General features: G+C 55.7%; 1 protein-coding gene across 10 annotated transcripts; it reads left to right on the top strand.

The window, feature by feature from the left end:
* Positions 1-26,908, top strand: FCHO1 (FCH and mu domain containing endocytic adaptor 1). 10 transcript variants are annotated; one of them, XM_032867631.1, is made up of 29 exons: positions 3,189-3,459; positions 3,718-3,787; positions 4,747-4,793; positions 5,026-5,115; positions 5,545-5,615; positions 9,748-9,839; positions 10,458-10,532; positions 11,396-11,537; positions 13,068-13,220; positions 13,461-13,565; positions 15,297-15,395; positions 15,488-15,584; positions 17,038-17,082; positions 17,196-17,274; positions 17,755-17,779; positions 18,138-18,195; positions 18,621-18,799; positions 18,884-18,908; positions 19,310-19,361; positions 19,903-19,994; positions 20,359-20,634; positions 22,459-22,571; positions 22,688-22,775; positions 22,932-23,049; positions 23,748-23,903; positions 24,233-24,365; positions 24,819-25,018; positions 25,666-25,721; positions 26,090-26,357. In XM_032867631.1, the coding sequence occupies exons 5-29, from the start codon at positions 5,589-5,591 to the stop codon at positions 26,296-26,298; spliced, it is 2,694 nt and encodes an 897-aa protein (XP_032723522.1). In that variant the 5' UTR covers positions 3,189-3,459; positions 3,718-3,787; positions 4,747-4,793; positions 5,026-5,115; positions 5,545-5,588; the 3' UTR covers positions 26,299-26,357. The 10 variants fall into 10 exon arrangements, with proteins under 10 accessions (XP_032723527.1, XP_032723523.1, XP_032723525.1 ...); XM_032867632.1 differs by lacking the exons at positions 3,189-3,459; positions 3,718-3,787 and adding an exon at positions 59-76; XM_032867633.1 differs by lacking the exon at positions 5,026-5,115.

Raw genomic sequence — 26,908 nt, forward strand, 5'->3', positions numbered from 1 at the left:
GGGGCGGGGCGGGCTCGGGTGTCAGAGACCGAGCTGCAGGTGGCGGCGGGCGCGGGGCTCGGCCAGAGCTCGGGAGGTGAGTGCTGTCCCCGGGACCCCCCCTAGTATCCTGGCCCGCGCAGCCCCTCATGCACACCGCGCCCGGTAGCCCCGGAGGCCACTGGGGGCAAAGGCGCGGCGGGGCACGAGGGATGGCGAACTGGGGGTGGGGGGCTGCGCGGTGGGCCCCCCGGCCTCCCAGCGGCCATCGTCGACGGTCTTTGGAGGGAGATAGGGACCCCTCTCCACGTCCCCCGTCCCCTGGCCTAGAACCAGAGCGTGCAGGAGGGTGGCTATGACGTGAGACCCCTCCCCAAATCCCTTTATTCTAAGCCTGGATCTGGGTGTAGGTTACAGGGTTCAAAAAATGGGGGTGCCGCTCTCCCTCCAGTCTGGGACCCAGGACAGCCGAAGTGGAAACCACTCTCAATTTCCCTCTTTCCAGCTCTGGTCTGCAGACCCCTGAGGACCGAGATGGAAGGACCCCCTTCCCTTTTTTCTCCACTGTGAACCCTGATCAGCCTGGAGGAGGAGCTGGGGGTCCCCGGGCCCCTCTTCTAGACTGCTCTGTCCCAGTTTCTTACTGCCAGGATGAGGTGGGGGGTGTTTTACTGGCATCTTCGGCAGGGACCCCCAAAGTTGTAATTCTGGGGAGGGGGCCAGTGTTGGGCCCTTTGCCTGACAGGGCCTGGCCAGGCCAGGCCTGAAAGGGCCCGGAGCATGGACTTGGGGGTGGTCCCTGCCTCAGTGGGGGGTGGGCAGCAGCATCTGTTCTTGGGGATTAAAATAAATCGAGGTAAATTAGGATCTTGCGGGAGGCTGGCTGCGAGTGGGGTGCGGAGGAGGGTTGTGGGGTGGGCGGCCCCTCCATCTGTCTCGAAGCTGGGAGTTGCCTGCCCCAGCCGCAGTGGGGACCAGGAGGCAGCTTTGATGGACCTGCCTCACTGGTGACCTTGGGCAGGTGACAGCACCTCTGAGAGCCTCGGTGTTCTCCTTTGAAAATGGGGATGAGGGCTTCAGAAGCTGTATTCTACAGATTCTGAAACCCACACACCCCATCATATGCCAAACTCTAACTGCCCCCTTCGCTTAAGCTGTCAGTGGCTTGGGGGTGAGAGGGCAGTGGGTTTGGAGACCCCCCTGACTTGCCTTGCTGGCCTCCGAGCCTCAGTTTACTGCACTGCAAAATGGATTTGTGGTCACTCTGGCCTTGCTGGAAAGGCTATTCTCCCAGACAGTAAGACACATTACCAAGCTGCAATGGTTGAAACAGGGGCTCCACTACCCTGGTCTTACCAGTGGGACTGCCTGGGGCACACCCTGACCCATATATTGTCACCCACGCCAGGAGTGAGCCAGTTCCTGGGTGGGGTCGCGGGTAGGAGGAGGTCGAAGCCACCAGGCCAGCCTATCCGACACCCCCAGGTTCAAATGGATTCTTCCCATGTGTGGCTTTGCCTCCCCGGGCCTTGGTGTATTCTTCTATGGAATGGGCTGGATCCCCCTTGGAAGATCAGAGGAGATGTGGGAAGATGGGTGCCCTGTAAATACAGACATGGTCATTAAAACAGTAATCACAATATCAGTGATCGTAAATGGGGTCACAGCTGACCGGGAGCAGGGAGGAGAGAGAGGAGTCGACCAGGGTGTTGCCAGCCGTGTCTCTAGAGCCCGGCAATTAGGTACACAGTCGGTGCTCAATAAGTGTTTGCCAAATAGATGACAAAGAGGGAGGTGCCTAGTTGGGGAGGATGGAAAAATTCCTGAGCTTGACAGCCTGGTCACTGTGTGACCTGGGCCATGTGCCTCAGTTTCCCCATGGGGGTGAGGGCCAAGATGAGACACTGCCTCAAAGTGCCATTGTAAGAATCAAGCCAGACTGTGTAAAGGTCACTCACTGGTACCTGGGCCTAGAAGAGAGGAGGCTCATGAGAGGACAGGTCATTGAAACAGCATGGCCAAGAGGCTGGCTAGTGCCTGGGAAGGAAGAGAAAAATCTCAGACTGGCCCCACCGTGCACAGGCTGGAGTCTGGGGGAAGTAAAATGTCAGGGACTGTTTCACAGGACCCTGGAGGCGCCGAGGTCAGGGGAGGCCCAAGGTCACAGCATGCGAGGTCAGGGGCTCTGGACAGGTGGCTTAGAGCCAGGGAGCTCTGCCGTCTTTGCTGACTCCATCCCTGTCTTATTCTGTCTGCTCCCTGGGCCTGCTCACATGCTCCACCGGGTGCAGAGCTGTGGGTTTTTGGGATTTGGTGCTGGGGAAGCAGGATCTCCAGGCAGTGCCTGAGCCTGGTGTCAGGCACCCCCTGGAGGACTCTCCTCTGGTCTGGGCAGCTGACAGCCTGCTGTGTGACCTTGGGCAAGTCCCTGTCCATCTTTGGGCTCTGCCCTGGTGCTCTGGAGGCCCAGAGTCCTGGGTTCGAGCCAAACGATTTTCTCCATCAGATACAGAGGCGACTGTGTCTTGGACATAACATTTTCAGAGGCCCATGATGAGCTTTGGGGTAAAGGAATACATTTTAATACAGAATATTAATATATTCATCTCTGTGCCAATGTAATTTGTAACATATAGTTTAAATGCTTTTTTTTTTTTTTTTTTAATTAGAGGAAGGGGGCCCATGAAAGTTTTCATGCAGCCCTAGGTTTGAGTCTCGGCTGTACAGACATGAGCCTATCCACTCCCCTCTCTGAGCCTCGGTTCCCCCTCCGTGAAGCAGGAATCCTTAACCCACCCCCAGGGGTGGTGGGATGTGGAAAAGGTTAGCCCGGGACAGATGCTGTGTGTCGCCTGCTATTATTTCATCATTGTCATCATGATTATTATTTGCTAGGTCCCAGGCTGGGGGCCCCAGGCTCAGGTGCCTCAGTTTACCTATCCATGGCCAGCCCAGTTCCCAGGAAGTCCCAGGGGTGCTGGCCTGGTGGGGGAGGTGAGATGGCAGTTGGGCGGTAGGCGGGGCAGGGTAAGCTTCCTGTCCCCCACGCACACAGGCCTCCGCCGGCTTGGTGCTCACGGAAGTGGCAAGGGCCTCGTGGCCATCTCCTGGTGCCCACCCCGTGTGTGAGGGGCCCCAGCTCTACTCGCTGCCCTGTCTGGTGAGTTCCAGCCCTGTCTGGAGGCCCCCATTGCCCTTCCTTGCCCCTCTCAGGAACAGAAGCCTCCCCCCTCCCCACCCCCTGCCTGGCTGGGGTTTCCGAGGGAAGCAGCAGGTGTCATTTCCTGGGCCAGGCAGGAACCTGTGGGGGGGAGGGGGGAGCCACTCTTCACTCTGGCCCCCTGCCCTCCATTACGGTTCTGAGTGATGGGGCTGGCCGTGGGGCAGTAGAGGGGACACGGAGACCCAGAGCCACCTGCAGTGGTTCCAAACAGAAGTTCTTTGGCAGACAGACCAGGGACAAAATCACAGTGACCCCAGGTCAGTGAGTTACTTCTCTGTGCCTTAGTTTCCTCATTGGTAAAGGTGGGACTGGACCCCATGGTGTGGCTATGAAGGATGAATGAGCTGGTACCTGTTGGGGGGTGTCGGCTACAGCGCCGCACACATACTGACTTTCAGTATATAGTGGGGGAGGGGCCGTCTACCAGAGTTGTGAAAACTGTAGTGAGATCCCCGGTTTCTGGGGAACTTGGGCCCACTGGTTCTTCAGATTCTCTAAGAAGCATCTTCCTGCAGAACTTTCCTTACCTGTGTGGTCCAATATGGCAGCCACCAGCCCCGTGAGGCTACTGAGCCCTGGAGCAAGGTTGGTCCCACTGAGGAGGTGGGGAGTTCATGGTATTTAATTTTACTTAGTTTAAAATTAAGTCAGCACATGAGATTAGTGGTTCCCATATCGGTCAGCTCAGCTCTAAGGGATTTGGATATTCTCAGGGCCTAAATCCCGGCCAGAAATGAAGACATGAGATGGGAATTGAGGGCTTTTTCCCCTTCGGTTGTCAGCACAGCATGCCCTCCCCCCACACACCAGAGTTTCTTCAGGGACAGGGTCAGTGACAGTTTTCTCAGGGGCCCCAACATCACACAGCCCAGGGTGGTCATTGGGAATATTTGTGGAATCAAATAATTTTTTGCCTGGTGAACTCCTATTCATGCTTCAACCCCCCAACTCCCATGCCCACTCCTTTGGTCCAGGCTCCCACAGCCCCTTCTTCCATTTGGCCTAGCCCTGAGCCTGCAAGGCTGGTATGTCTGCGTCTAGCTCTATGCCCCTAGACTGGGGGCTCCTCAGGGACCAGACCCAGGAGTGAATCATCTCACAGACTCTGACATTGTCCTTGTCTTGTGGATACATAGTGGTTGCTGGGTAACTTATAGAAGTCAACGAACCTGGGCCTAGAGGACAATGGTTCAAATTAAAATCACTTTCAAGATTAGGTAAACGGAGGCTCAGTGAAGGCAGCATTGTCCGAGGTCCTTGCTTGGTCCTTTCCTTGTGAGACCCAAGGAGTTTTCCCATTTACGGTCACCAGCCCTGTCCCTGCTGCCACTGTGCCTCCAGGGCTCCCAGCTGCTGCTGAGCTGCCCGAGGGGTCATGAATTATGGATGAGGCCTGTGGGCTCCTGTGACAAGCCCAGCCTCTAGAACGTGCCAAGGACACCAAGTGTCCCTCCCTTGCCAGGCGGCTTGGCCCAGCCCCCTCTGCAGGGAGGCCTGGATTCCCCCAGCAAGACCCCTTCTAGGCATTCCCTCTTGTTTTGCAGATGGGGAAACTGAGGCACAGAGCTGGATAGAGTGACTCAGATATCAGGTGAACACTGGCTTCTGGGAGTCAGGGTTGGGACTCATGGGGTCACCATTGCCAGATGGGTCATCATGGTGAGGGGTAAGCTCTCCGTTCCAGGAGTGTGCATGGGGCGGGGACTGTTGTAGAGGGATTGGGGAGATCCCAAGGGATCCTTGGGGGCACTTCAGGGACCCCAACCCCCATGTGGCTGATCACAGTCCCAGTGCCCATCTCTCAGCAGACCCTTTCCCCACAGGAGCTGCCCAGCGTGGAGCCGAGTGCTCCAGTCTTGATTCAGCTTGCCCAGGGTGCAAATCTACTGGCATTTCCTGTCTCTGTGACCTTGGCAAGTGGCTTCCCCTCTATGGGGGTGAAGGGGAGGGTCTCGGTTTCCCATCTGTGAGATTTTCTGCTTAGGCTGGAGCTTATCCAGTACTCTGCCCCCCAGTGAACTCTTATTTGAGCTTGAAAACCCCAACTCCCATGCCCCTTCCTCTGGACTAGGCTCCCCAGCCCCTATTCCTCTATTCAGTCCAACTCTGACCCAATAGAACTTGGGGCATCTCTATCCAGATCTGTCCCCCTAGAATGGGGGCTACTTGGGGGCCAGGCCTGGGGATGAATCATCTCATGGGCTCTGGCATGCTCCCAGCTTTGGGGCTTTTAGTTCCTCCTCCATCCTCTCTCTTCCTCCTCCACGAGGAGGACAATTGGAATTTCCCCTCCTTAGACCCAAGCTGGCCATAGCTTTAGATTTGCTTCTCTCTTTGGACAGGCACTAAACAGGAGCCTGTGGGGGTCTCCACAGAGGGCATCAGGATGTCGTATTTTGGGGAGCATTTTTGGGTAAGTAAGACCCACTTTTATTTTGATGGGGGCTTCTGGAAGGGCTATGGGGCATTTTATGGAGATGAGGGGACTTGGCGGCTCAGGGGCAGAGCCTTGGACAGGTGAAGGTTCTGTGACTCATAGAAATTAAAGTGGGAGGAGTCAGGCTGGGTTTGAATCTACACCCTCCCACTTCATGGGCCTTGTGACCTTAAGCAAGTCACAGCTTGAACAATGGGGAGACTAAGGCCCAGAGTAGGATTCTTTTATTTCAAATTGCCCGGTGAGACAATGCAGCATCAGGGCTCCAAGCCGGGCCAGAGTGAAATTCCAGGATCCAGGGTCATTTCAGCCAGGGAATTTCCACATCTTTCCCATCCTGGAGAGTTGGGGGTTTTCTTGACTTGGCCCCTAGTGGCTGCCTCACCCCCTGCCTTCCGGTCTGAGGAGCACATACTGTGACCCAAGAGGGCTGAGACAAACTTGTTTTTTCATTCATTCAGTCATTCCCTCCCTCCCTGCCACTACCAGTCCACACCCAGCCAACTGTGGAAGGTGCCATGAAGCCCCCAAGAGGCTTCATCCTGACTCTGACCCCGAGGAGCTCGCAATCTGGGAGACATAGAGCCAGTCAGAAGTCTTTAGCCTTCCAGGGTCAGGGCTGGGCTCAGCCTTGGGGGCAACCAGAGGAGGGGTCAGGACACAGAGCTATGTTTCCTCTGGGCTTTGAGGGCTGAGATTTTCCAAGATGTAAGAAAGGCATTTCAGCAGGGGAAATAGCCTGAGCGAAAGCCCAGAAGTGTGACATGAGTGACCAGTTGAGGGCACAAGGACTCCTCTTACAGGCCCAGGCGAATGGAGAGCCACAGAGGGTGTATGAACTGAAGGGTCTAGGAAGGACCAGGGCTGTAAGCCCCTTCCCCAATTGGGCCCTGAGCTTGCCGGAGAAGAAGCCTGTTGCTAGGCAACTGGTTGCCCCTGGCAACAGGCCTATTCCCTCCCTTTCTCCCTCCCCAGCTGGGGCTCCTCTTACTGCCACTTGTTTTCTTAAAGGGGCCTCACCCCCTTACCACCTGCAGGGAGGGCTGTGGGGCGAGGGCAGAGGGGGGATGGGGCCTGACCTCCACCTTCTGCCCAAGGGTCAGATTCCCTGGATTTGTCTCTGAATGTGTGACCCCAGCAAGGGGTGCTCCTCTCTGAGCCCCCTTTTGGTGCTTCTAGGTAAGGGGGTTGACTATTCGATGATCAATTTGTTGCCTACGTTTTGGAACCCTGACAATGGCACGTACATTTATTTTAAAATCTGTTTGATGGCGTGAGGCACCTACATTTATTTTAAATTCTTTTTAATTGCATGAGGCATGCAAGCCTGCTGCAGAAAATTCAGATCAGCAGAGAGAAAATAGAAGCCACCCACAGTGCACTCCCCACCCAAAGATAGCCTGGTGCAGAGTGGATAAGGCTTTGAGTTGAGGATTTGATCTGGGCTCTGCTGAGAGCCCTTGGGCAAGTGATTTTGTGTCAGCAAGCCTCAGTTTTCCCATCTGAGAAAGGGGTTGAATTTCCTGTCTCCCTAGGTCTCAGGGAGTATCCTAGATACTCAGGGAGTATCCTCAGGGAGTATGTCTGTCACTGGCAATGTTTCTTTTAACCAATTGTTTGTATTGGTGACTCTTTAGCTGGGTGGCACTGGTGCCCTGGCTGGCCTGAAAGAGGTTCCAGTTAGGGGACATCAAGCTGGATAGGGATGCCCCCATCCTGCTGGGCCAAGGCAGGAGACCTTGAGGGTACTGGGGATCCATGGGGGAAGTATGAGCAGGAGAGGGATACGATCAAGCTGTGTTAGAAAGATCCCTCTAGGGCTGGCATAGGGGCGAGACTGGAGTCCAGAGTTTCTGATAAGAGACACAGACCCAAGACAGCCCCTCCTGAGGCCCTCGCTGCCAGCACAGCCTGAGAGAGGCAGATACCACTGGGGGCCTTGCCAGGTCTGGGAAACAGGCCAGTGGTTGGCTCCAAGTCAGCCCCAGATGCTGGCCTGGGCGGCAGTGCCTGGTGCAGCCTTACCCGAGGATCCCCTGGGTGGGGTTGGGGGGGGTGGCACTGGGTCTGTTTGCTGAGCCCTCACCATGGTGCTGGAAGCCCTGGGTTCAACACTGTCCCAGCGTCATCTCACAAGACCTTTCGGAGGTGGGTACTGTCATTGGCCCCCTTTGTCAGATGAGGAAACCGAGGCTCAGAGAGGGGAAATCACCAGCTCAAAGTGACCCAATGTATAAAAGGAGGCTCTGACACATATTCCTGGGGAGCTAGAAGGAGCAACCCTGAACATTCAGGAAAGTGAGGGTCTGAGATAATTCTTGAAGGGGGTGGGCCTGGAAATGATCCTTGAGAGGTGGAAGGATTTGGATGGGTGGGAAGAGATGTCACCTGGTGAGCTGGTTTGCACGAACAGCCTAGGCAAATGTACTGTGGTAGGAAGGCACAGCCTGTCTTTGCACTCCTTGCCATTTTATGGCGAGGCCAAGAGGACTCTGGGAGATGAGGTTGGAAAGACAATTTCAAGCTAAGGGCTTTACACTTAAGCAGCTGGTGGGAAATAGGGAGCTATCAACGATTCTAGAATGAGGCATGACCTTTGGGAGATTTGAGCTTCAGGCTGGGTTGGGTCTGCCTGTCTGAGCCTCAGTTTCTCCATTTATGCAGCAAGAGGCGTTATCTTGTTATGACTTCTAGTTTCAGCCTTCTGGTTTCCAGGTAAGTGAGAGGGTAAACTCAGCAGGTTGGAGGAAGATGGAGGAAACCACTATTAATCACTTCAGTGATTTGTGTTGGACATTAAATAATGCTAGATTGCCCCACAAGCATCTTCTTTTGGTCCTACTCACAAGGCCCTGTTTGGTGCTAAGATGTCTCAGTTCCCCAGCTGATCTCCCTTTTTGATGAACAGCTCAGTGTTCAGACGTGATGCCTTTCACATGTCACAGGATCTGGCTGGGATAAAATTAGTTGTTGCCTTATTTTTCCCTATTCCTTTCATTATGGCATCAGGTCCAGGGCTTCCAATTAGAATAGTGGTAAAAGTTGCCTTTTTAAGTCAACATATTTGGAGAAGAAATGAGCAAAGTTAACACAAAATGTTAACTAATACCATTAATCAGCAAAAACTAGGGTTGCCTTTGGGAATTTGGGGAACCCTGATGTGGATCACCTTGGTGTTTACTTCATCTTCATATGAATGGTGGATGACTTCCCTGTCCCATCTTAACATGAAGCCACTAAAACTTCAGAGAGGGACAGTAACTTGCTCAGATCACACAGCACAGTCCTTGTGTCCCCCACCATGATGACCCCAGGACTGGGAGGAAAGAGGTTTGGTGGGAGGCACCCGGATAGAGGCACTCTTCCCAAAAGCCCTAGGTGACAGCAGAATAGCTCATTTGTTCATTTATTCCACAAACTCCAATCCCCTTTTTGGCCTCACCCTATACTGGACATTGCTGGGTCCCAAGAGAGGCATCAGACCCAGACTGTGCTCTAGGGGGTCTCAGAGAGGGTGTTTTTTTGTTAAAGGGAAATACAAAACAGAGACTTAACCAAGAAGGGTTATATTGGCTCACAAAGGTGAAATGTTGTAGGGAAATGCGGCTTTCAGGCTTGGTTTGTTCCAGTAACTCGACTCAACGTACTTTTTATTCAGACTCCATCAGGTTCAGCTTCTTTCCCAGTATCATGGTTTCCACGTGGCTTCCAATATCTTCTATGCTCCCATAATTCCTCATTTATGGAAAGGCGCAGACAGAAAAGCTGGGTAAGAGATTGACTGAGACAGAAACAGAGGCAAAAAGACACAGAGAAACATAGACAATGAAACAAAGGAACAGAGACAACCCGCGGAAGAGAACATCTCTCCCTCAACCATGAGACAAAACCTCCAGGCTTCTCTCTGATTGGGCCAACGTAAGGCCCATGAACCAATCCTTGTGACCAAGGGGATAGGCCACAGGCTGATTGGCTCAGGCCTGAAGCAATCCCTGCTGCCAAGGGGTTGGGCTTCTGCTGGTTGGCTCCTCCGGCCACGCCCCCATTGCTAAGCAACCGTGAGGTCTCCTCCAGCCCTTTACTCAGTCTCTGCCCCCATCCCCTGCAGGGTGAGAAGAACCATGGCTTTGAGGTCCTGTACCACAGCGTGAAGCAGGGGCCTATCTCCACCAAGGAGCTGGCCGACTTCATCCGGGAGAGGTGAGGTCCCCACGCTCCGCCCACCCCTGGCCACGCCCCATAGTCCCCCGCAGCCTCCCCTACCTCGTGGCTCCGCCCTGGCTCCTCCACACCTCTCCCCTGCCCAAGCCACTACAACCACTCCACACCCAACCTGCTTGAACGTCCTGGAAACCAGGGGTTCTCAGCACTGTCAGCCCCGATGCCCGACTGTCAACCATTCTCAGGTTTCTGACGCCTCCTCTTGAAGAGATGATATGACCTACTTACAAGGGGAATTTTGAAAACTCAGTTTCATACATAGAACACATGTATGATGAAGTCATCTCCATTCTGGCCCATAACTGCTCCGACATCCATATCCCAGAAAACATAATACATTCAAACTGTCAGACAGCCTTCTGCATCCCGGCCGCTCACTAGCTGAACGCCCATTAAATCCAAGCAGAGTTCAAAAGATTATAACCAGGTTTTTCTCTCTGTGGCTGTTTCGCAAGACCTGTCCAAGCTGTACAGGACAGAGGCATCGTTTTGAGAGCTACTGCTCAACATTTGAGATGAGGAAACTGAGACCCAGGGGGATGGAGTGTCTCCCAAGGAGGCCCAGAACCTTCTGCATCTTTTCTCTGTTCTACTTAGGGCCACCATCGAGGAGACCTACTCAAAGGCAATGGCAAAACTTTCCAAACTGGCCAGCAATGGGACCCCCATGGGGTGAGTGGGCTGGAGCTGGGGTGGGAGGTCACTGAGGCTGCAGGGTCCTGGGGTATCAGGAGCCCACTCTTGGGTGGACATCTCTTCACACAAGTGAAGAGACTAGGGAGTCAACCCTCCCCCACTTAAGGGGCTCAATAGACAGAGGAATGTCATTCATTCATTCACTTACTACCTCATTCATTCATTCAACTCGTATTTACTGAGTACTTACTATGTGCCAGGTGCCATTCCAGGTACTCGAGACACAGCAGCAATCAAGACAGATAAAGCCCCCAGTCCCCTTCATGCTGTGTTCATGCCATGTTACCTGTGGGGTGTGTGGCAAAACAGGTGTTAACTACAAACATGAACAAAAGTCCTTTCCTAGAGTGAAAAGCTTCAGGAAGAGGATGAAATAGGAGCGTGAGAGGTCAGGTGCTTCCTCTGGCGCTGGGCTTGGTTCCATGAGCTGAGACCTTAGTAATGAGATGGAGCCAGCTACAGGGGTATCTGGGTCGAGACCTGGGAAGGCAGCTCAGCCAGTGCAAAGGCCCTGAGGCATCGATAGATTCTGCCTGTTAAGGAAGAGCAAAGAGGCTGGCATGGCTGCAGGGCCTGGGTGCCCTTGAGTATCAGCTAGGGCCTGGAGTCCAGAGTGAGGACTCTAGGGCCTTGGGTTTAAATTCCACCTCTGATAATTCATTTCCAAAGGGGCCTTGGGTGAGCTGTGGAGGCTCCTATGCCTCTGTTTCCCCATCCGTCCCAGGCCTGCCTTGTAGTTGTGGTGCAGGTGCTTAGCAGGGTCTGGGCACAGTAGGTGCCCCTCTGAGGGGACCCTGGGGGGTTGGGACTGATGGACCCTGGGTGTGCCCTGTTTCCAGGACCTTCGCCCCGCTCTGGGAGGTCTTCCGCGTCTCCTCAGACAAGCTGGCACTCTGTCATCTGGAGCTGACCCGGAAGCTACAGGACCTCATCAAGGATGTGCTCCGCTACGGCGAGGAGCAGCTCAAATTGCACAAAAAGGTGTGTGCTGGGGGTACTGCGCAGCCAGGCAGAGAGGGGGATGGCAGCGGCTGGAAAGATCTGGGAACTTCTGGGGCTTTTGACCTTCCTGCTTCTGGTGTGTTCCTCTGAGAAGTCTGTCAATTCCACATCAAACCCAGACTCCCACATACCTGAGTACCCTCAAATTTTCATACTCAAAACTCTGGACCAGGGCTCTGCGAACGATGGGCAACAGACCAAATCCAGCCTGGTTTTGTAGAGCCCGAGAGCTAAGAATGGTTTTTACATTTTTAAATGGTTTGTGGCGGCGGCGGCGGGGTTGTGGGGGGGTGTGCGGCGCAGGGGGAATCAAAAGAAGAAGAAGATTTCATGGCAGGTAAAAATTACATGACCCTGTGCTTGCTTCGGCAGCACACATATTAAAAATTACATGACCCTTGGATTTCAGTGCCAATAAATAAAGTTTTGTTTTTTTTTTTGGCCCAGAGCCATACCTATTCCTGTTTAAAAAGGGAGTTGGGGGCGCCTGGATGGCTTAGTTAAATGTCTGCCTTCGGCTCAGGTCATGATCCCAGGGTCCTGGGATTGAGCCCCGAATCGGGCTCTCTGCTCAGCAGGGAGCCTGCTTCCTCCTCTCTCTCTGGCTGCCTCTGCCTATTTGTGTTCTCTGTCAAATAAATAAATAAAATCTTTAAAAAATAAATAAGTAAATAAAGTCTTTTTTTTTAAGATTTTATTCATTTATTTGACAGAGATCACAAGTAGGCAGAGAGGCAGGCAGAGAGAGAGAGGGAGAAGCAGGCTCCCCGCTGAGCAGAGAGCCCAATGTGGGGCTCGATCCCAGGACCCTGGGATCATGAGCTGAGCCGAAGGCAGAGGCTTTAACCCACTGAGCCACCCAGGTGCACTAGTAAATAAAGTCTTTAAAAAGAGAGAGAGAGAGATCATGACCTGAGTCAAAATCAAGAGTCAAACTCTTAATTCACTGAGCCACCCAGGCATCCCTACCATGATTTTTTTTAAACTGGGGGACAAGGAGGGGGTGCCCAGTATGGAGGCTACTTAAAAAAAACTGGGGGACAAGGGAATTTTCTGTGGGTTGATACAGAATAATTTTGGGAATAGATTATTAAGCTGAAAAAGCTGAGTTAAACAGACATTGTACCTATCTGTCATTTAAAAAAATAGGCTAGAACAAACACATTTGCTTGTCTATGTGCCGATTATTTCTAGAGACCTATGACTCCCAGGCAGAGGCCTGGGAGGCTGGGGATCAGGGAGTGGCTAGTTTTTCCTGAGCTCATCCCTTAAAACTTTCTGCAGTAGGAATGCTATGTAAATATTTCCTATTCAAAGAGCGAAAAGTTTTGAAATTAATAGGATACTCATAAAAGGTACTCTGTGGGATCGGGAACCCCACAGAGTGTTTGGGAAGCTCGGAATTTCACGTTGTGCCCCTGTGGTCTGCTCAGGTCGTGCACCCCGGAGCGGTGCGGTGCGGTGCGGGCTTCAGGTGCTACCGGCACTCCCCCTTTCCCACCCCTGCAGTGCAAAGAGGAAGCCGTGGGTACCCTGGATGCTGTGCAGGTCCTCACAGGTGTCAGCCAGCTCCTGCCCAAGTCCCGCGAGAACTACCTGAACCGCTGCATGGACCAGGAGCGGCTGCGGAGGGAGAACACCAGCCAGAAGGAGATGGACAAGGTGGGCACACCCATCATAGGTCCCCAGCTGCCCTGCACCCTTGCAGGTCCAAGCGATGTGCCCAGGGGTGGTGGGGCTGCCTTTGGGAGTATGAGAACATAACCCAGAGCATTGGCCATGGAACCTTCATCACACCCTGGGCGCACCAAGAAGTCTACCTGCTGGATGATGGGTCCCTGGGGGGCGAAGAAATGCCCCATGTGTCCCCTCCTGCCCCTATCTCCTCCCTCTGCCTCGTAGGCAGAGACGAAGACGAAGAAGGCAGCACAGAGCCTGCGGCGCTCGGTGGAGAAGTACAACTCTGCCCGCGCTGACTTTGAGCAGAAGATGCTAGACTCGGCTCTGGTAAGAACCAGGCATCACACACTGTCCTTGGCCCAGGATCTATGGGCCTCAGAAGTCTAGGACCTCTGAAACCCTCAACTCCCAGGAGCCTTAGAATCACAGGTTTCAAGCCATAGGATTCTAGAGCCAGTTAGCTATTGGGATTGTTGTTGGCATTGTTATTTCAAAAGCCAAACCTTTTTGTGCTTCAGTCTCCCCATCTGCAAAATGGGAATAGCGATAGACCCTGCTTTGTGGAGTTTTTGTGGAGATTAAACGAGGCCCTGCCTGGGAAGTTTTCAGACTAGTACTAGGTGCCTAGAAACCACTTTAGAAGGTATTATTATTTCTATTATTATTTAAAAATTTGTTTGTCTTTTTGAGGGGGAGGGGCAAAGGGAGAGGGAGGAAAAGAGTCTCAAGCCATCTGCACACTCAGCGTGGAGCCCAACAGGAGGCTCGATCTCAGGACCCTGAGACCATGACCCGAGCCAAATACAAGATTTGGATGCTGAACCGACTGAGCCACCCACGTGCCCCTATTTCTATTTTTATTGACAAGGTTTTTGGACAGGGTAGGACAGGGTTTATTTATTTATTTTTTAAAGATTTTATTTATTCATTTGACAGAAAGAGAGATCACAAGTAGGCAGAGAGGCAGGCAGAGAGAGAGGGGGAAGCAGGCTCCCCACTGAGCACAGAGCCCAATGCGGGGCTCGATCCCAGGACCCTGAGATCATGACCTGAGCCAAAGGCAGAGGCTTTAACCCACTGAGCCACCCAGGTGTCCCTAGGGCAGGGTTTAGAAGCTGAGAGTCTACTGACAGTTCATGGTGGAGGAAAGACCTGGGTTCTGTTCCAGACTCCATTCCGTACTGGCTCTGTCACCTTTTTTTTTTTTTTTTTAACACTCTCTCTCTCTCTCTCTCTCTCTCTCTCTCTTTTTTTTTTTTTTAAGATTTTACTTGTTTATTTGTCAGAGAGAGTGAGAGAGGAACACAAGCAGAGGGAATGGGAGAGGGAGATGCAGACTTCCCGTTGAGCAAGGAGTCTGACACAGGGCTCGATCCAAGGACCCTGGATCATGACTCAAGCTGAAGGCAGATCTGGCTTAATGACTGAGCCACCAAGGCACCCCAGCTATGTAACCTTTGTATGAGACACTGTACTTCTCTGGGACTCTGTCTACTCAAATGTATAAAAAAGCAGATTGGAATCTCAGGATTAAGAACCAGATTTTTTTTTTTCTCCTGATTTTGCAACTGATAGAGAGTTGTAAATGAAAGAAACCTTCATTCGAACTGTCAAGGAAGATTTATTTATAAGTTCAGGGAACTGACAAGTTTGAGGGGAGGGCTTTAGGCCGGGCTGGATCAAGTTACTCAAGTGGTGTTGGCAGGAAGTTGTGCCCCTCTGCTTTTTGAGTCTGTTTTTCTCCTTAGGGGCTTCACTCCCAAGTAGAGATGCCCTCCTGGGTGTGTATAGGGTGTGTGTGCGTGTGTGTGTGCTTGTGCGTGTGTGCACAGCAAAGTGGTTACCAGCACCCCCACGTGAATCCCACCAACTCACTGACTCAGGGCATAAAAGTATCTAATTTCCCCTAGTTTAAGCCGAAGTCCCAGGTTAAGATGCTCCTTGGGGCTTCCCCACACCTGTCACTGAGACCAGGGGGCTGGAACATTCTGATTGGCCAGGCTGGGTCACCTGGCCACCCCTGGTGGCCTCCATCTTCCCACTTTCCTCTCCTCTCAGCGCTTCCAAGCCATGGAGGAGACCCACCTGCGGCACATGAAGGCACTGCTAGGCTCCTATGCCCACTCGGTGGAGGACACCCACGTGCAGATTGGGCAGGTGAGTGGCACCCATGGTGGGAGGCAGAGCAAAGGATACCAGGCAAGGGGCCCTGGTTGTGTCTGGTTACACACTTCCTTTACCTGGTCCAGGTGCATGAGGAGTTTAAGCAGAACATCGAGAACGTCAGCGTGGAGATGCTCCTGAGAAAGTTTGCAGAGAGCAAGGGCACAGGCCGAGAGAAGCCTGGTAAGTTGGGACATCCATGGGTGTCGGCTCTGGAGCCACAGCTGCAAGGAAAGAACAAGACTCAGGGCACCTGGGGGGCTCAGCCAGCTAAGCATCTGCCTTGGGCTCAGGTCATGATCCCGGGCTTCTAGGATTGAGCCCTGTGTTGGGCTCCCTGCTTAGCGGGGAGCCTGCTTCTCCCTCTCGCTCTCCTTCTGCTGCTCCCCCTGCTTGTTTTCCCTCTCACTCTCTTTCCATGTCAAATAAATAAATTAAATCCTAAAAAAAAAAAAAAAAAAAAAAAAGGAACAACACTCAAGAGGCAGGGGACTGAACTTTCCCGCACCTTGGTATCCTCATCAGAAAAATGGGCTGATGGCAAATTTAATTCCGCAGCCCACACAGAAAAAGGATTTGATGTCCCATTTTTTTAAAAGTATATTTTAATTATCTCTACACCCTACATCGGGCTCCAACCATGACCCCAAGATCAAGAGTCACGTGCTCTTCCAACTGAGCCAGCCAGCAGTCCTTTGATGCCCCATCTTGTATGTAAATCTCTTACAACCAGGTATGGGAGAGGCCTTGAATGCCACCTGTTCATACTTTACCCTGAGGGCCTGAGGGAGCCATTGAGGATTATTGAGCAAAGGGCCAATTTGAAAAAAATGTCCAGATGAGGGGTCGGGGAAGGATTGAGCTCAAAACTTTTGGGGTCAGATCTGGGTCTGGGTCTTTTCATCATTGCTTGCTGTGTGACCTTGGATGCTTGTCTTGACTTCTCTCAGTTTCTTCATCGGTAAATTGGGGATGATAATAATCCACATCTAATGAAGTTATGAATATTTAGTAATTTGATGCAGGTAAAGGGAAAACTGAAAAAAATTTAAAAATTAAAAAATAAAGGGTGAACTGTGTCCCTAACATACAGGAGGCATTCAATAAATGCTGGTATACAGTTTCTGTCCCCAAGTCAACCACAAACAACTATCTTTAACCCTTCCTGTCTCTGTAAGTCGGCCCTAGCCCAGGTTGTATCTCCTGGTGTGGGGCCTCACTCTTGCTTTTCATTGGCCCCAGATCTGTCACACCCTGCTCCTGCTCACATACCTTCCATGGCTCCCCATCACCTTTGAAGAGAGTCCCAACCCTTCATCTTGGCACTGCGGTTCAGCCCACTGCACAGACTCATTGTCCATCCCCTGACCCACTCAAGTGCCTGTGAGAATTGCTAGAAATAGGAAAAGTAACTCAGGCATAATCCCCTCCGGTCCATCCCACAGTGGGACCAGAACCCGTGGCCCACCCCCTCATGACTATCTCTGGGGCTTGTTCAGCATCTCAGCTTGTGCACTGGATCCTGACTGGCCTTGAGCTCAGACCCAGGTACCATCGTGACTCCCAGAGTGCGCTGCTCTCCTACCCAGGCCCGGTCTCCCAGCCAGGCTGAGTTTCTCAATCTCTTCTATCTCAGGGCCTCTGGATTTTGAGACATACAGCGCAGCTGCCCTGCAGGAAGGCAAGTACGTCTGGGCCTGGGTGCCCAGGCTGGACGGTGGGGTTGAGCGAGGCAGATCTGAAGGGGAAGGGGGCACCCCCAGGGCTCAGCGGCACCCCCTCATCTGTTCTCAGCAATGAAACGTTTGCGGGGAGCCAAGGCCTTTCGCCTCCCAGGACTGAGCCGGCGGGAGCGGGAGCCACCTGCAGCCGTGTGAGGAAGCACCCCCCTGCCCAGCCCTGGCCCAGGCTAGCCCGGGATCCCTTCCCCCTTCCCCCTTCCCAGGCTAGCCTATCCTAGAGTTTCCCTGCAGAGGGTACCCCAGGAGAACCTCTATCCCAGGCTAGCTCAATATTCCCACTGCCCAACCTAGTCCAAAATTCTTCCTTTGCCACGGCTAGCCCTATCATTTCCCTGCCAAGGCTAGCCCCTACACCCCCTACTCTTTCAAGCCAGCCCTCCGTACTAGCTCCAGGGTTCCTCCCCTGCCAAGCTGTTTGAGAACACCCTGAGCTCAGTTAACTTCAGACTCAGTGCCCCACACCCCCACCCCAGGCAAACCCCTGAGCCCCATCACCTGGGGGACTAGCTGAGGACAACATGGCAGCCCAAGGGCCATGTCCACCGTTGGGCGTTGGGGGCATGCAGATGAGGTGGGAGAGCTGACCTGAACATCTCTTTCTCCACCTCCAGAGACTCCCTGGAGCCCGATTCAGGGGTGAGTACCATGGAGGGGCCAGGCGGGGCTGCACATGGGAGGGGTTCGGTCTCACCTCGGGCTCCCAAGCCTGGAAGCCAAGCCTGGAGCTCAAGGGGCTTCATCTCATCTCGGCTGCAAACTCCCATGAGCCGCGTAGGAGGGACTAGCATCCCCACTTAGCTTCAATTTGTGGGTTTAGTCTCACCACCTCAGGATAGGCAATGGTGTACTCTGTTCCCTCAAGAACCTGGCCTCCCCAGGGAAAGCGGTTGTTGCCATCGGGGCTGTTTTCAGGGCACAGAGATGGGAGGGGGCGTGGCGGGGTGAGCGGGGAGGTCCTGTAGCCTGGAGCCTGACTCACTGCTTATACCCCTAGACGTGTCCAGAGGTGGATGAAGAAGGTTTCACTGTCCGGCCTGATGTGACCCAGAACAATATCCTCCTGGTGCCCCTGGGGTTGGGGGGCCAACTGTCGGCACAGCAGGGACAAAGCTCGGCCCACAGGAATCCTTCTCTATGTCCCTCCTGCGGGGAGCCTGCGGTGTAGACAGAGTAGAATCAAATAAAGACACCTGCTTTGTGGGGTCTGGGCTGAGCAAGAAGGAGTGAGGGGCAACCCAGAGAACTTCCTAGAGGAGGGGGGACCAGTGTTGGGGTTTAGAATCTGAATGAGAGTTTGGGGTTTGCTTGTGCAAAGACTTGGAGCAAAAACACCGTTGGGCAAGACCAGGGTGACAAGTAGGGAGAGTCGGGATCCTGTAGGGCTTTGAAGGGTGTGAGTAGGAAGGGGCGGGTTTGAGGGCTGAGCTGAGGGAGACCCCCATGCTGGGATCAGCTTGGCCCCTTGACTGTTGCGCACGCACGGTGGAGCCCGCCCGCTTTTCCTCCAGTGACTCGGACTTCGATGATGAGGAGCCCCGCAAGTTCTATGTGCATATCAAGCCCGCCCCTGCCCGGGCCCCCGCCTGCAGCCCCGAGGTGGCTGCTGCCCAACTCAGGGCCACGGCCGGCAGCCTCATCCTTCCTCCTGCCCCAGGGGTGAGGCATGGGAGGGGTGTTCTGGTTCGGGCAGGTGGGGCTGGCGGGACGCACCTGGCCTGATGCCACCCACTTTGTCCACAGGGCACCATGAAACGCCACTCTGCACGTGAGCAGCCTGTTAAGGGGTCTTTGGTTTGGGGAGGAGCACGTGGAGGGGAGGCTGGGCCTGGAGCGTGAGTGCGGGGTTGAATCCCAGCTCTACTGTGTGATTTGGGGCAGGCTGCTTACCCACTCTGACCCTCAGTCTCTTCCAGAAAATGGGGTCATTATGTGAATTAAAAGAGCTGAAGGAAGGAGCTGGGGCCGGGAAAGAAGCCAAAACCTGGAGACAGATTGGCTTAGGCTCAAACTGCTCTCTGCCTGACTTGCTGGTCACCTTGGGCGGCTGGCTGGATGGCCCCAAGCCTTAGTCTCTTGTTCTGTGCCAGCAGGGATGAAGGGGTGGGTGGGTGGAGGGGAACAGTAGACAGGGTGACAGGAAGGCTCAGGGAGGTACATCTCTTGTAGGGGATGCTGCCAAGAAACCACAGAGGCCTCGATCTGCCCCGAGAGCCAGCAGGTGGGTCCTACAGGGGTGGGACATCCGGCCAGCATTGAGTGGGGAGGTGGGGGTCACCCCCAACTCCTCTCTCCTCCTCTCAGCCTGGCAGGGAGCTGAGAGTATGCTGTTTTTGAGGAACCACTTAGTCATTCATTCAGTGAACATTTATTGAGCACCTGCTGTGTACTCGTGCTACTCTGAGTTCATAAACGTATGCCCAAGACAGGTCTTCCTTCTCAGATTTGCACTGTAGTGGCTCAGATTTTAGGAACAGCAAATAAGTTAGAGCATGTTCCAGACTTCCAGGTGCTGTGAAGAGATAGAGCGGGCGATGTGGTGGAAGGTACCAGTGGGCAGCTTCAGCTGAGAAAGCAGAGGCTGCTCTGCCGTGGGGGGCAGGGGGACTTTGAGCTGAGCCTCAAAGAGAGCAAGATGTGACCCCAGGGAGAGACGGGGACACTGGGAGCTCAGGAGTAAGAACAGCCTTGTGCAAAGGCCCTGAGGGGAAAGGAGGCATAGGAAAGACAGAACCCATCCCTCCTGTCCACTTCGTCCACAGCTGTGCTGAGAAGCTGCAGTCAGATGAACAGTTTTCCAAGAACCTCTTTGGGCCGCCCCTAGAGTCGGCCTTTGACCACGAAGACTTCACAGGTGATGGGGGCTTTAGGGACACAGGCTTGGCTAGCAGGAGGCTGGGTGGGGCCATTGCCAGGGTAGACGGGAGGGTGGGCCAGGCGGGAGGGAGCATTTGGGGGTCCTGTGTGGGTCACTGAGAATGCAGACTGGTCAATGGGATGGTGGGCGGAGCCACAGCGTGAGTGGGCGAGGCCTTTGTAGTAGTGTAAGCGACTGTGGGTGGATGGGCGGAGCACCAGTGGAGATGGAAGCGACCAGAGGGCGTGGCCTGAGGGGGGCGGGGTGAGGCTTTGAGTGGGCGTGGCCCGCAGGAGGAAGGACGGGGCCTCCATGTGGGCGGGGTCTGGAGCTGGCACGACCACCCCCGCCCCCCCTCCAGGCTCCAGCAGCCTCGGCTTCACCTCCAGCCCCTCACCTTTCTCCTCCTCGTCGCCCGAGAATGTGGAGGACTCCGGCCTGGACTCGCCATCCCACGTGGCGCCTGGCCCCTCCCCGGATTCCTGGGTCCCCCGCCCGGGCACCCCACAGAGCCCACCTAGCTATAGGGCGCCGGCCTCCGAGTCAAGGGGGACACGGTCCCTGCCAGCATCGGACTCGCCACAGCCCCTCGCCCCATCCCCGGGTCCCTGGGGGCTGGAGGCTGTGGCTGGACGAGGTGAGTCCAGGAGTTAGAGTTATCAGAGCCCTGGGTGGGGAAGACTGAGCGCCTGCTCAGTCCAGGGCCTGAGCCGGGTACTGGAGACACAGCCCAGAACCCTCACCCTTGCAGGGACAGTAATGAGATGGCTATTTAAAAAGGTGAAGGTGGCAGGTGCCTGGTGAGGGCTCAGAAGTTTGGAACCTCCCTGAGGAGTGATCTCTGAGCTAAGATTTGATAGAAGTGAGGAAGGAGCCATTTAGATGTGGGGGAGCGGGGGCCTACACACACACACACACACACACACACACACACACACACACGCAGGAGGCAGGTCCTGTGCAAAGGCCCTGGGGTGGTAGCGGACTAGGCGGGATGAGGCTGGAACAGAGGGATGACAGGGAAAAGGAGAGAGCGGAGGGGGATGGGTCCAAGCAGGGCCTGGTAGTCTCTGGGAGTGATGTGAGTGTTACCCCTGGCAAGGGCTGAGCCACAGAGCAGAGGGCTGTGAGCAGAGCAAGGGCCCGTGACTCAGATTTCGGGAGCTCTCTATCCAACTGGGAGGTGGGAGCTGGAGACCAGGGAGGTGGGAGAGCCCAGGGAAGTCGTGATGGGGTAACAGCTGGGGACAAGGGGGCATGCAGACACGAGGTGGGGGAGGGGCGGGGATGGCAGGGGTGGGGTGGGGGAGGGGTGGGGGTGGGAGGATCAGGGTGGAGTGCTTGAGGGCATCGGGGCATTCTTCCAGGGAGGGGCAGAGGGCCTGGGAATATGGGGCAGAAGTAGCTGGAGTGGGGGCATGTTGACACTGGGCCTTTAGATGTCAGGTGGCCAGTAGAGCCCAAGTTCAGGGGAGGCCAGATTGGAGCATCCCATGGGCAGCTGTGTGAAGCAGGAAGGGAAGGCGCCCATGAGAGGAGAGGGCCCAAGGTGAGCTGGAGCAGGGCTGCAGGTTGGGAGGAAGAGGTGAGTTGGGAAAGGGGGAGTCTGAATCAGTGGGCCATGACCCCATGAGGTCCCTAGCAGTGGCGACAGGGGTGCTTGGCACCATCCTTGATTAGAGAAAGAGCCCGCTGGGAGCTGGATCAAGGGAGGCCCCCTGGGAAGTAAGTGTCGAACATGCGTGCAGATAGTCAAGTGGGGTTGTTTGAGCTTCCCTGTAGAACTGGGGTTCTCCACCAGGCCAGTTCTGCCCCCTAGGGGGCACTAGACAATGTCACCCCTGATCTTGGATTGTCACCACTAGGGGGATGGTTACTAGAGATACCTGGCGGGTGGAGGCCGGGAATGCGGGTCAGCACTGCACAGTGCAGAGGACGGCCCCCCAGAAACTGCCCGGGTCCCCGGTGTCAGCAGTGCTGTTGAGAAGCCCTGGGTAGAGAGGAGCACCCGTGGGGTATAGGTAGGAGGGGACGGGTCCGAGCAAGCATCCGTAGATGGAGCAGAACTGGGCACCTGAGTGTTAGGTAGTGATTATACTCGCAGAGAGGATGAAGGTCACGGAATCACTGATGTTAGATAAAAACCCTCTGCCCCTGCCCCCCCACCCCGGGGCCATTCCCCTCCCACCCCCAACCTCCAGAGCACCCAGCTCTGGCCTACGTATCCCCAGGAATCCCTTATTGGGCCATCAGTCTGGTGCCTGGGAAGCTCAGGGCCGCGGATGACCTCTGCAGTCCTGGCCGGCACTCTCTCTGCAGCCCCAAGACTTCAGACCCAGGGGGTCTCCCCCAAATAAGCCCGACTGCCAGTTTTGGGAAGAAATTCCTTCTCTGGGAAGGCCTGAGAGGCCCATGGCAGCATCTCGGCTGTACAAATGTCTGTCTCTCGCTCCCTCCCCAGACCTGGTGCCCGGGCCTGCTGACCCTGCAGCCAGAGAGGGCCTGGCAGCGCCCCCCCGGAGAGCCCGCGCCAGGAAGGTGTCCTGCCCACTCACGCGCAGCAATGGCGACCTGGTAGGGTGAGGGGGCACGGCTGGATCCGGCCTGGGGCGGGGGGCACCTCTGGTGGGGGCGGGCAGCATCAGGGCACTGCTCCCAGGCGATACAGCCTGGCCTGTCTCCCTCCCCAGTCCCGGTCTCTGAGCCCCTCCCCGCTGGGCTCCTCCACCACCAGCACCCTTTCGGACCGGCCCAGCTTCTCATCACAGACGGCACACGGTATGGTGGGGCGGCCCCGGGCCCCTTTCTGGGCCTCACTCTCACCCTCTCTGGCCTGGGTGGGTGGCTAAGTGAGGCATTGGAGGCCCTGCTGGCAGATGGTGGGTTCTGGAGCCTGGGACCTGTGCCCACTGTGTCCCTATTCCCTCCCCCCAGCCCTACCAGGAGTCTCCCGGGGACCCAGTCCTGTGGTCCTGGGCTCCCAGGATGCCCTGCCTGTAGCTACCGCCTTCACTGAATACGTCCACGCCTACTTTCGAGGCCATAACCCCAGGTACGCAGTGATGGGGGGACAGTGCCAACAAGGGCAGGGACAAACAGGGCTCTCTGGGGCCTCTGGATCTAGGTTTCAGGAGAGACAGACTTGAGGTGTGTTTCTTGACCTGCTTTACCATGGACAGGCCTGGAACTCTGAGCCAAGCAACCGGGCCCCTGTCGCGAGGGCAGTGGGAACCACAGAGGGTGTTAGAGCAGGGCGAGGCCTCGTTGTAAGCACAGGTTAGAGCAGCTCCTCTGAGGTCGCTCTGCACATCACACTGAAGGGAGCGGGACCAGAGGCCAGGCCCTTGGAAGGCTGGGTCAGGGGTGAGTTGAGGGGCCAGGAATAATCTGAGAGCAGCGCCCAGCAGGGAAGACCTTAAGATCAAACCACAAATAGGCCTGAAACCCCAGGTCACAACAGTTCTAGAACTGAATGTTTTGCTTTGAGCTTCCTGGTGGCCTAGGGGTGAAGAGAGTTAGGGACTGGGCTCCTTAAGCCCAGTGTGGTTTCTTCCTGGTGCCTGGATTGCTGTCCAGGCAAGGACACAAGGAGGAGACGTTGGGAGTAAGAATGCTGGGCACGGTCAGGGCCTCGCTGCTTCTGCGGGGCTCGGGAGCCGCTGGCTGTGGTGGGGCCAGGAGAGAGGGGAGGATGAGGTGCCGGCAGGGCCTGGAGCCAACACCGGGTCTCCTCACTCCCCCACCCCCCAGCTGCCTGGCTCGAGTAACCGGGGAGCTGACCATGACCTTCCCGGCTGGCATTGTGCGTGTGTTCAGCGGGACCCCGCCCCCACCTGTCCTCAGCTTCCGCCTCGTGCACACGTCTGCCATCGAGCACTTCCAGCCCAATGCCGACCTGCTCTTCAGGTACTGTAGGAGGAGTGGTGCGAGGTCAGAGGCAGGGGGTCCCAGAGGCTGGTGGGGTCCGGGAGCTCCCTGCCTGTGAATTCCGGCTCTGTCTCCCCGTATGTGCTGTGCTGGCCCTGGGCAAATCACTCTCCCTTCCTGATCTCGCTGTACTCTTCTTCTTCACTAACCCCCAGCCTCCCAACCCCCTGTTGGGGCAGGGGGAGGCATGCTTTACTGGGCCCAAGGTGAGCCAGGCAGTTCGCCTCTAGGAAGCCCATGGCATAGGTGGGATGCAGGGGGGACTTGGGTCTCCCAAGGGCTGGGGTGATTATTGCCGGTCTCTGTAGTGACCCCTCCCAGAGCGACCCTGAGACCAAAGACTTCTGGCTCAACATGGCGGCCCTGACCGAGGCCCTGCAGCGCCAGGCAGAGCAGAATCCGACCGCCTCCTACTACAACGTGGTTTTGCTGCGGTACCAGGTGGGCCACGGGGAGGGGACAGGGCAGAGGGTTCGGGGAAGGGCTCAGGGCCGGGCAGGGTGAGCAGGCGGCAGACTAGGAGACCAGGGTTAAAGAAAGTAGAGTGTGTTGGGGCAGGAGTGTGGGGGGGTGGATGTAGTTAGTGGGGTTAGGAGCTAGCTTCAGTTCGTGGGGGACTATTATGTAAATTAGGAGAGGCCCCATCCCAGCAGCCCGAGGGGCACCTGGCCTACCCTTTTGGAAGGAGGCGCTCTCCTGCCCTCTGCTGGAAACGTGGAGTCCTACGCACTCTGATCGAAACTGGGAAAGAGGGAAGGCGCTCCAAGGAGTGGCGCAGGCAGTGGAGAGACTTCGAGGATGGGTCTGAGGGGGGTCGAAGAGTGCCTGGCGCAGCAGGGCAGCAGGACAGGATGGCCTAAGCTGTGTCCCCTGTCGTGTTCTTGCTGCTCCCAGTTCTCCCGCCCGGGGCCCCAGTCTGTGCCCCTACAGCTGAGCGCCCACTGGCAGTGCGGGGCCACCCTCACTCAGGTCTCGGTGGAGTACAGCTACCGGCCCGGTGCCACGGCGGTGCCCACACCGCTCACCAACGTCCAGATCCTGCTGCCTGTCGGGGAGCCTGTGACCAACATTCGCCTACAGCCGGCCGCCACCTGGTGAGGGCGTGCAGGAGGCCGAAGGAGGCTCTGTGGTGACCCTAGAGCCCTCCCAGACCTCTCCTTGATGCAGCAGCTGAAGGGTCCACCATAGGTCTGACCATTCAGTCGTGAGCGCCCCTTGCTTAGAGCTAAGGGGGACGTTATTAGCAGTAATAATATTGGACACCAAGAGCTGCCTGTGTGTCAGGCGTGTTCCACGGGCTCTACATACATGGACTGGCCCAGGGCTTTTAACAAACCCTTAAGGTGGGGACCACTGTCATTCCATTTGTGGACAGGGAACTGAGGCAGAGGGAGCCTAAGTCACTTATCTGTGGTCACACCAGGATTTGAACCCAGCCACCCACTTTCTGCCCTGGGCTATTAGTCCCCCCACGTTGCCTTTGTTTTGTACAGAAGGTAAAACCTGCCACAAAGAAGCCAGATTTGAAGGACAAAATGCATTATCTAAAAATGCTGCAAGTCTGTGGGGTCCTCAGGGGCCAGCTCTCCATACCCCACATCCATTTTACAGATAGGGAAACTGAGGCAAGGGAGAGGACCTGGCTTGCTGGGGTCAGGGAGCTGAGAGGTGACCCAGCTGGGACCCTCACCTCCCAGTGTCCTCTCTGGAAGAGACCTGACCAAGCTTTTCTTGATGCCAGGAATCTGGAGGAGAAGCGACTCCTTTGGAAGCTACCAGATGTGTCCGAAGCAGGGGGTGAGTTATGGTTGTGCATGAAAAATCACAGGGGGTTTTGGGTGGGAGGGGCTTGTTTAAAATGGGGGAGAATTGGGGATGTGCTGGGGAGAAGTGTAGAGAGGGAGGAAAGCTTTATTAAAAGGGCTTTGGCAGAGCTGTGGGAGAGGAAATCTGGGGGCAGCCACAGCAGGTACAAAGGCCCTGCAGCAGAACTCTTTTGTAATTTACACATGACCCCCAAGGAGCCAAAGGAAAATGGTACAGGGTCTCAAGAGGAGGTCCAGAAGAGACAGATAGGGGCCACAGATCAAAGGGCTTGGGAAGCACCCAGGTCCCAGTGGGACTGAGGGTGGGGCTGGGGCATTGCTGACCTCAGGCCTCCCCAGGCTCTGGCCACCTATCCGCCAGCTGGGAGCCATGCTCGGGCTCCAGCACACCCAGCCCTGTGGCCGCTCAGTTCACTAGCGAAGGGACCACTCTGTCGGGCGTGGACCTGGAGCTGGTGGGCAGTGGCTACCGCATGTCGCTGGTGAAGAGGAGGTTTGCCACAGGTATTCCCCCCGCCTCCCCCTGTCCTGCCACTGACCACCTCTGAAGCCAGGACCGTGCCAGGCCCTGAGCCCCACCCCCTGCTTCTGCCAGGGTGCAGGGCGTTGGGGTGGGAGGGGGGCGGGGGACAATGTTGGGGAAGGCTAGTGGGGGTTGGGCCCTGGAGGCCCCTGATGGTGGGCACAAGTGGGGAGGATCAAAGGACCCCCGTAGGGCGTCCTCGTGGGGACCCAAGGCAGGGAGCTGAAGGTACACAGCCACACTGCCCCCACCCCATTCTCCTGGGGCTGCTGGCACCTGTGGGGTGTTTGGAGGAAGATCTGGAGATCTCAGGGTACGGGCAAGGGACGCCCCTCCCTTCGTCTCACGGGTACCGCCCCTGCAGGGATGTACCTGGTAAGCTGCTGAGCCAGCAGAGGCCCCCAGCTCTGCACTGAGTCCTGGTGCTCGCTGACTGACCCCTGCCTTCCTGCCGGACCCTGGGATCCCACCCCGGCCTCCCTCGGGGCCCTGACTCCATGGGGAGGAGCCCCACACCCAGCCTGGCAGAGCCGGGGCAGGGGGGTCACTCCTGCTCAAGCCAATTCCCACGTGGGTCCTTGGACTTTTAATGTTCTTTGAATAAACTTTATTTTCTAATAAAATAAGGAAGCCTT

This window comes from Lontra canadensis, unplaced genomic scaffold (assembly GCF_010015895.1).
Source record: "Lontra canadensis isolate GAN:19392208 unplaced genomic scaffold, GSC_riverotter_1.0 scaffold35, whole genome shotgun sequence".
Taxonomy (NCBI): Eukaryota; Metazoa; Chordata; class Mammalia; order Carnivora; family Mustelidae; genus Lontra; species Lontra canadensis.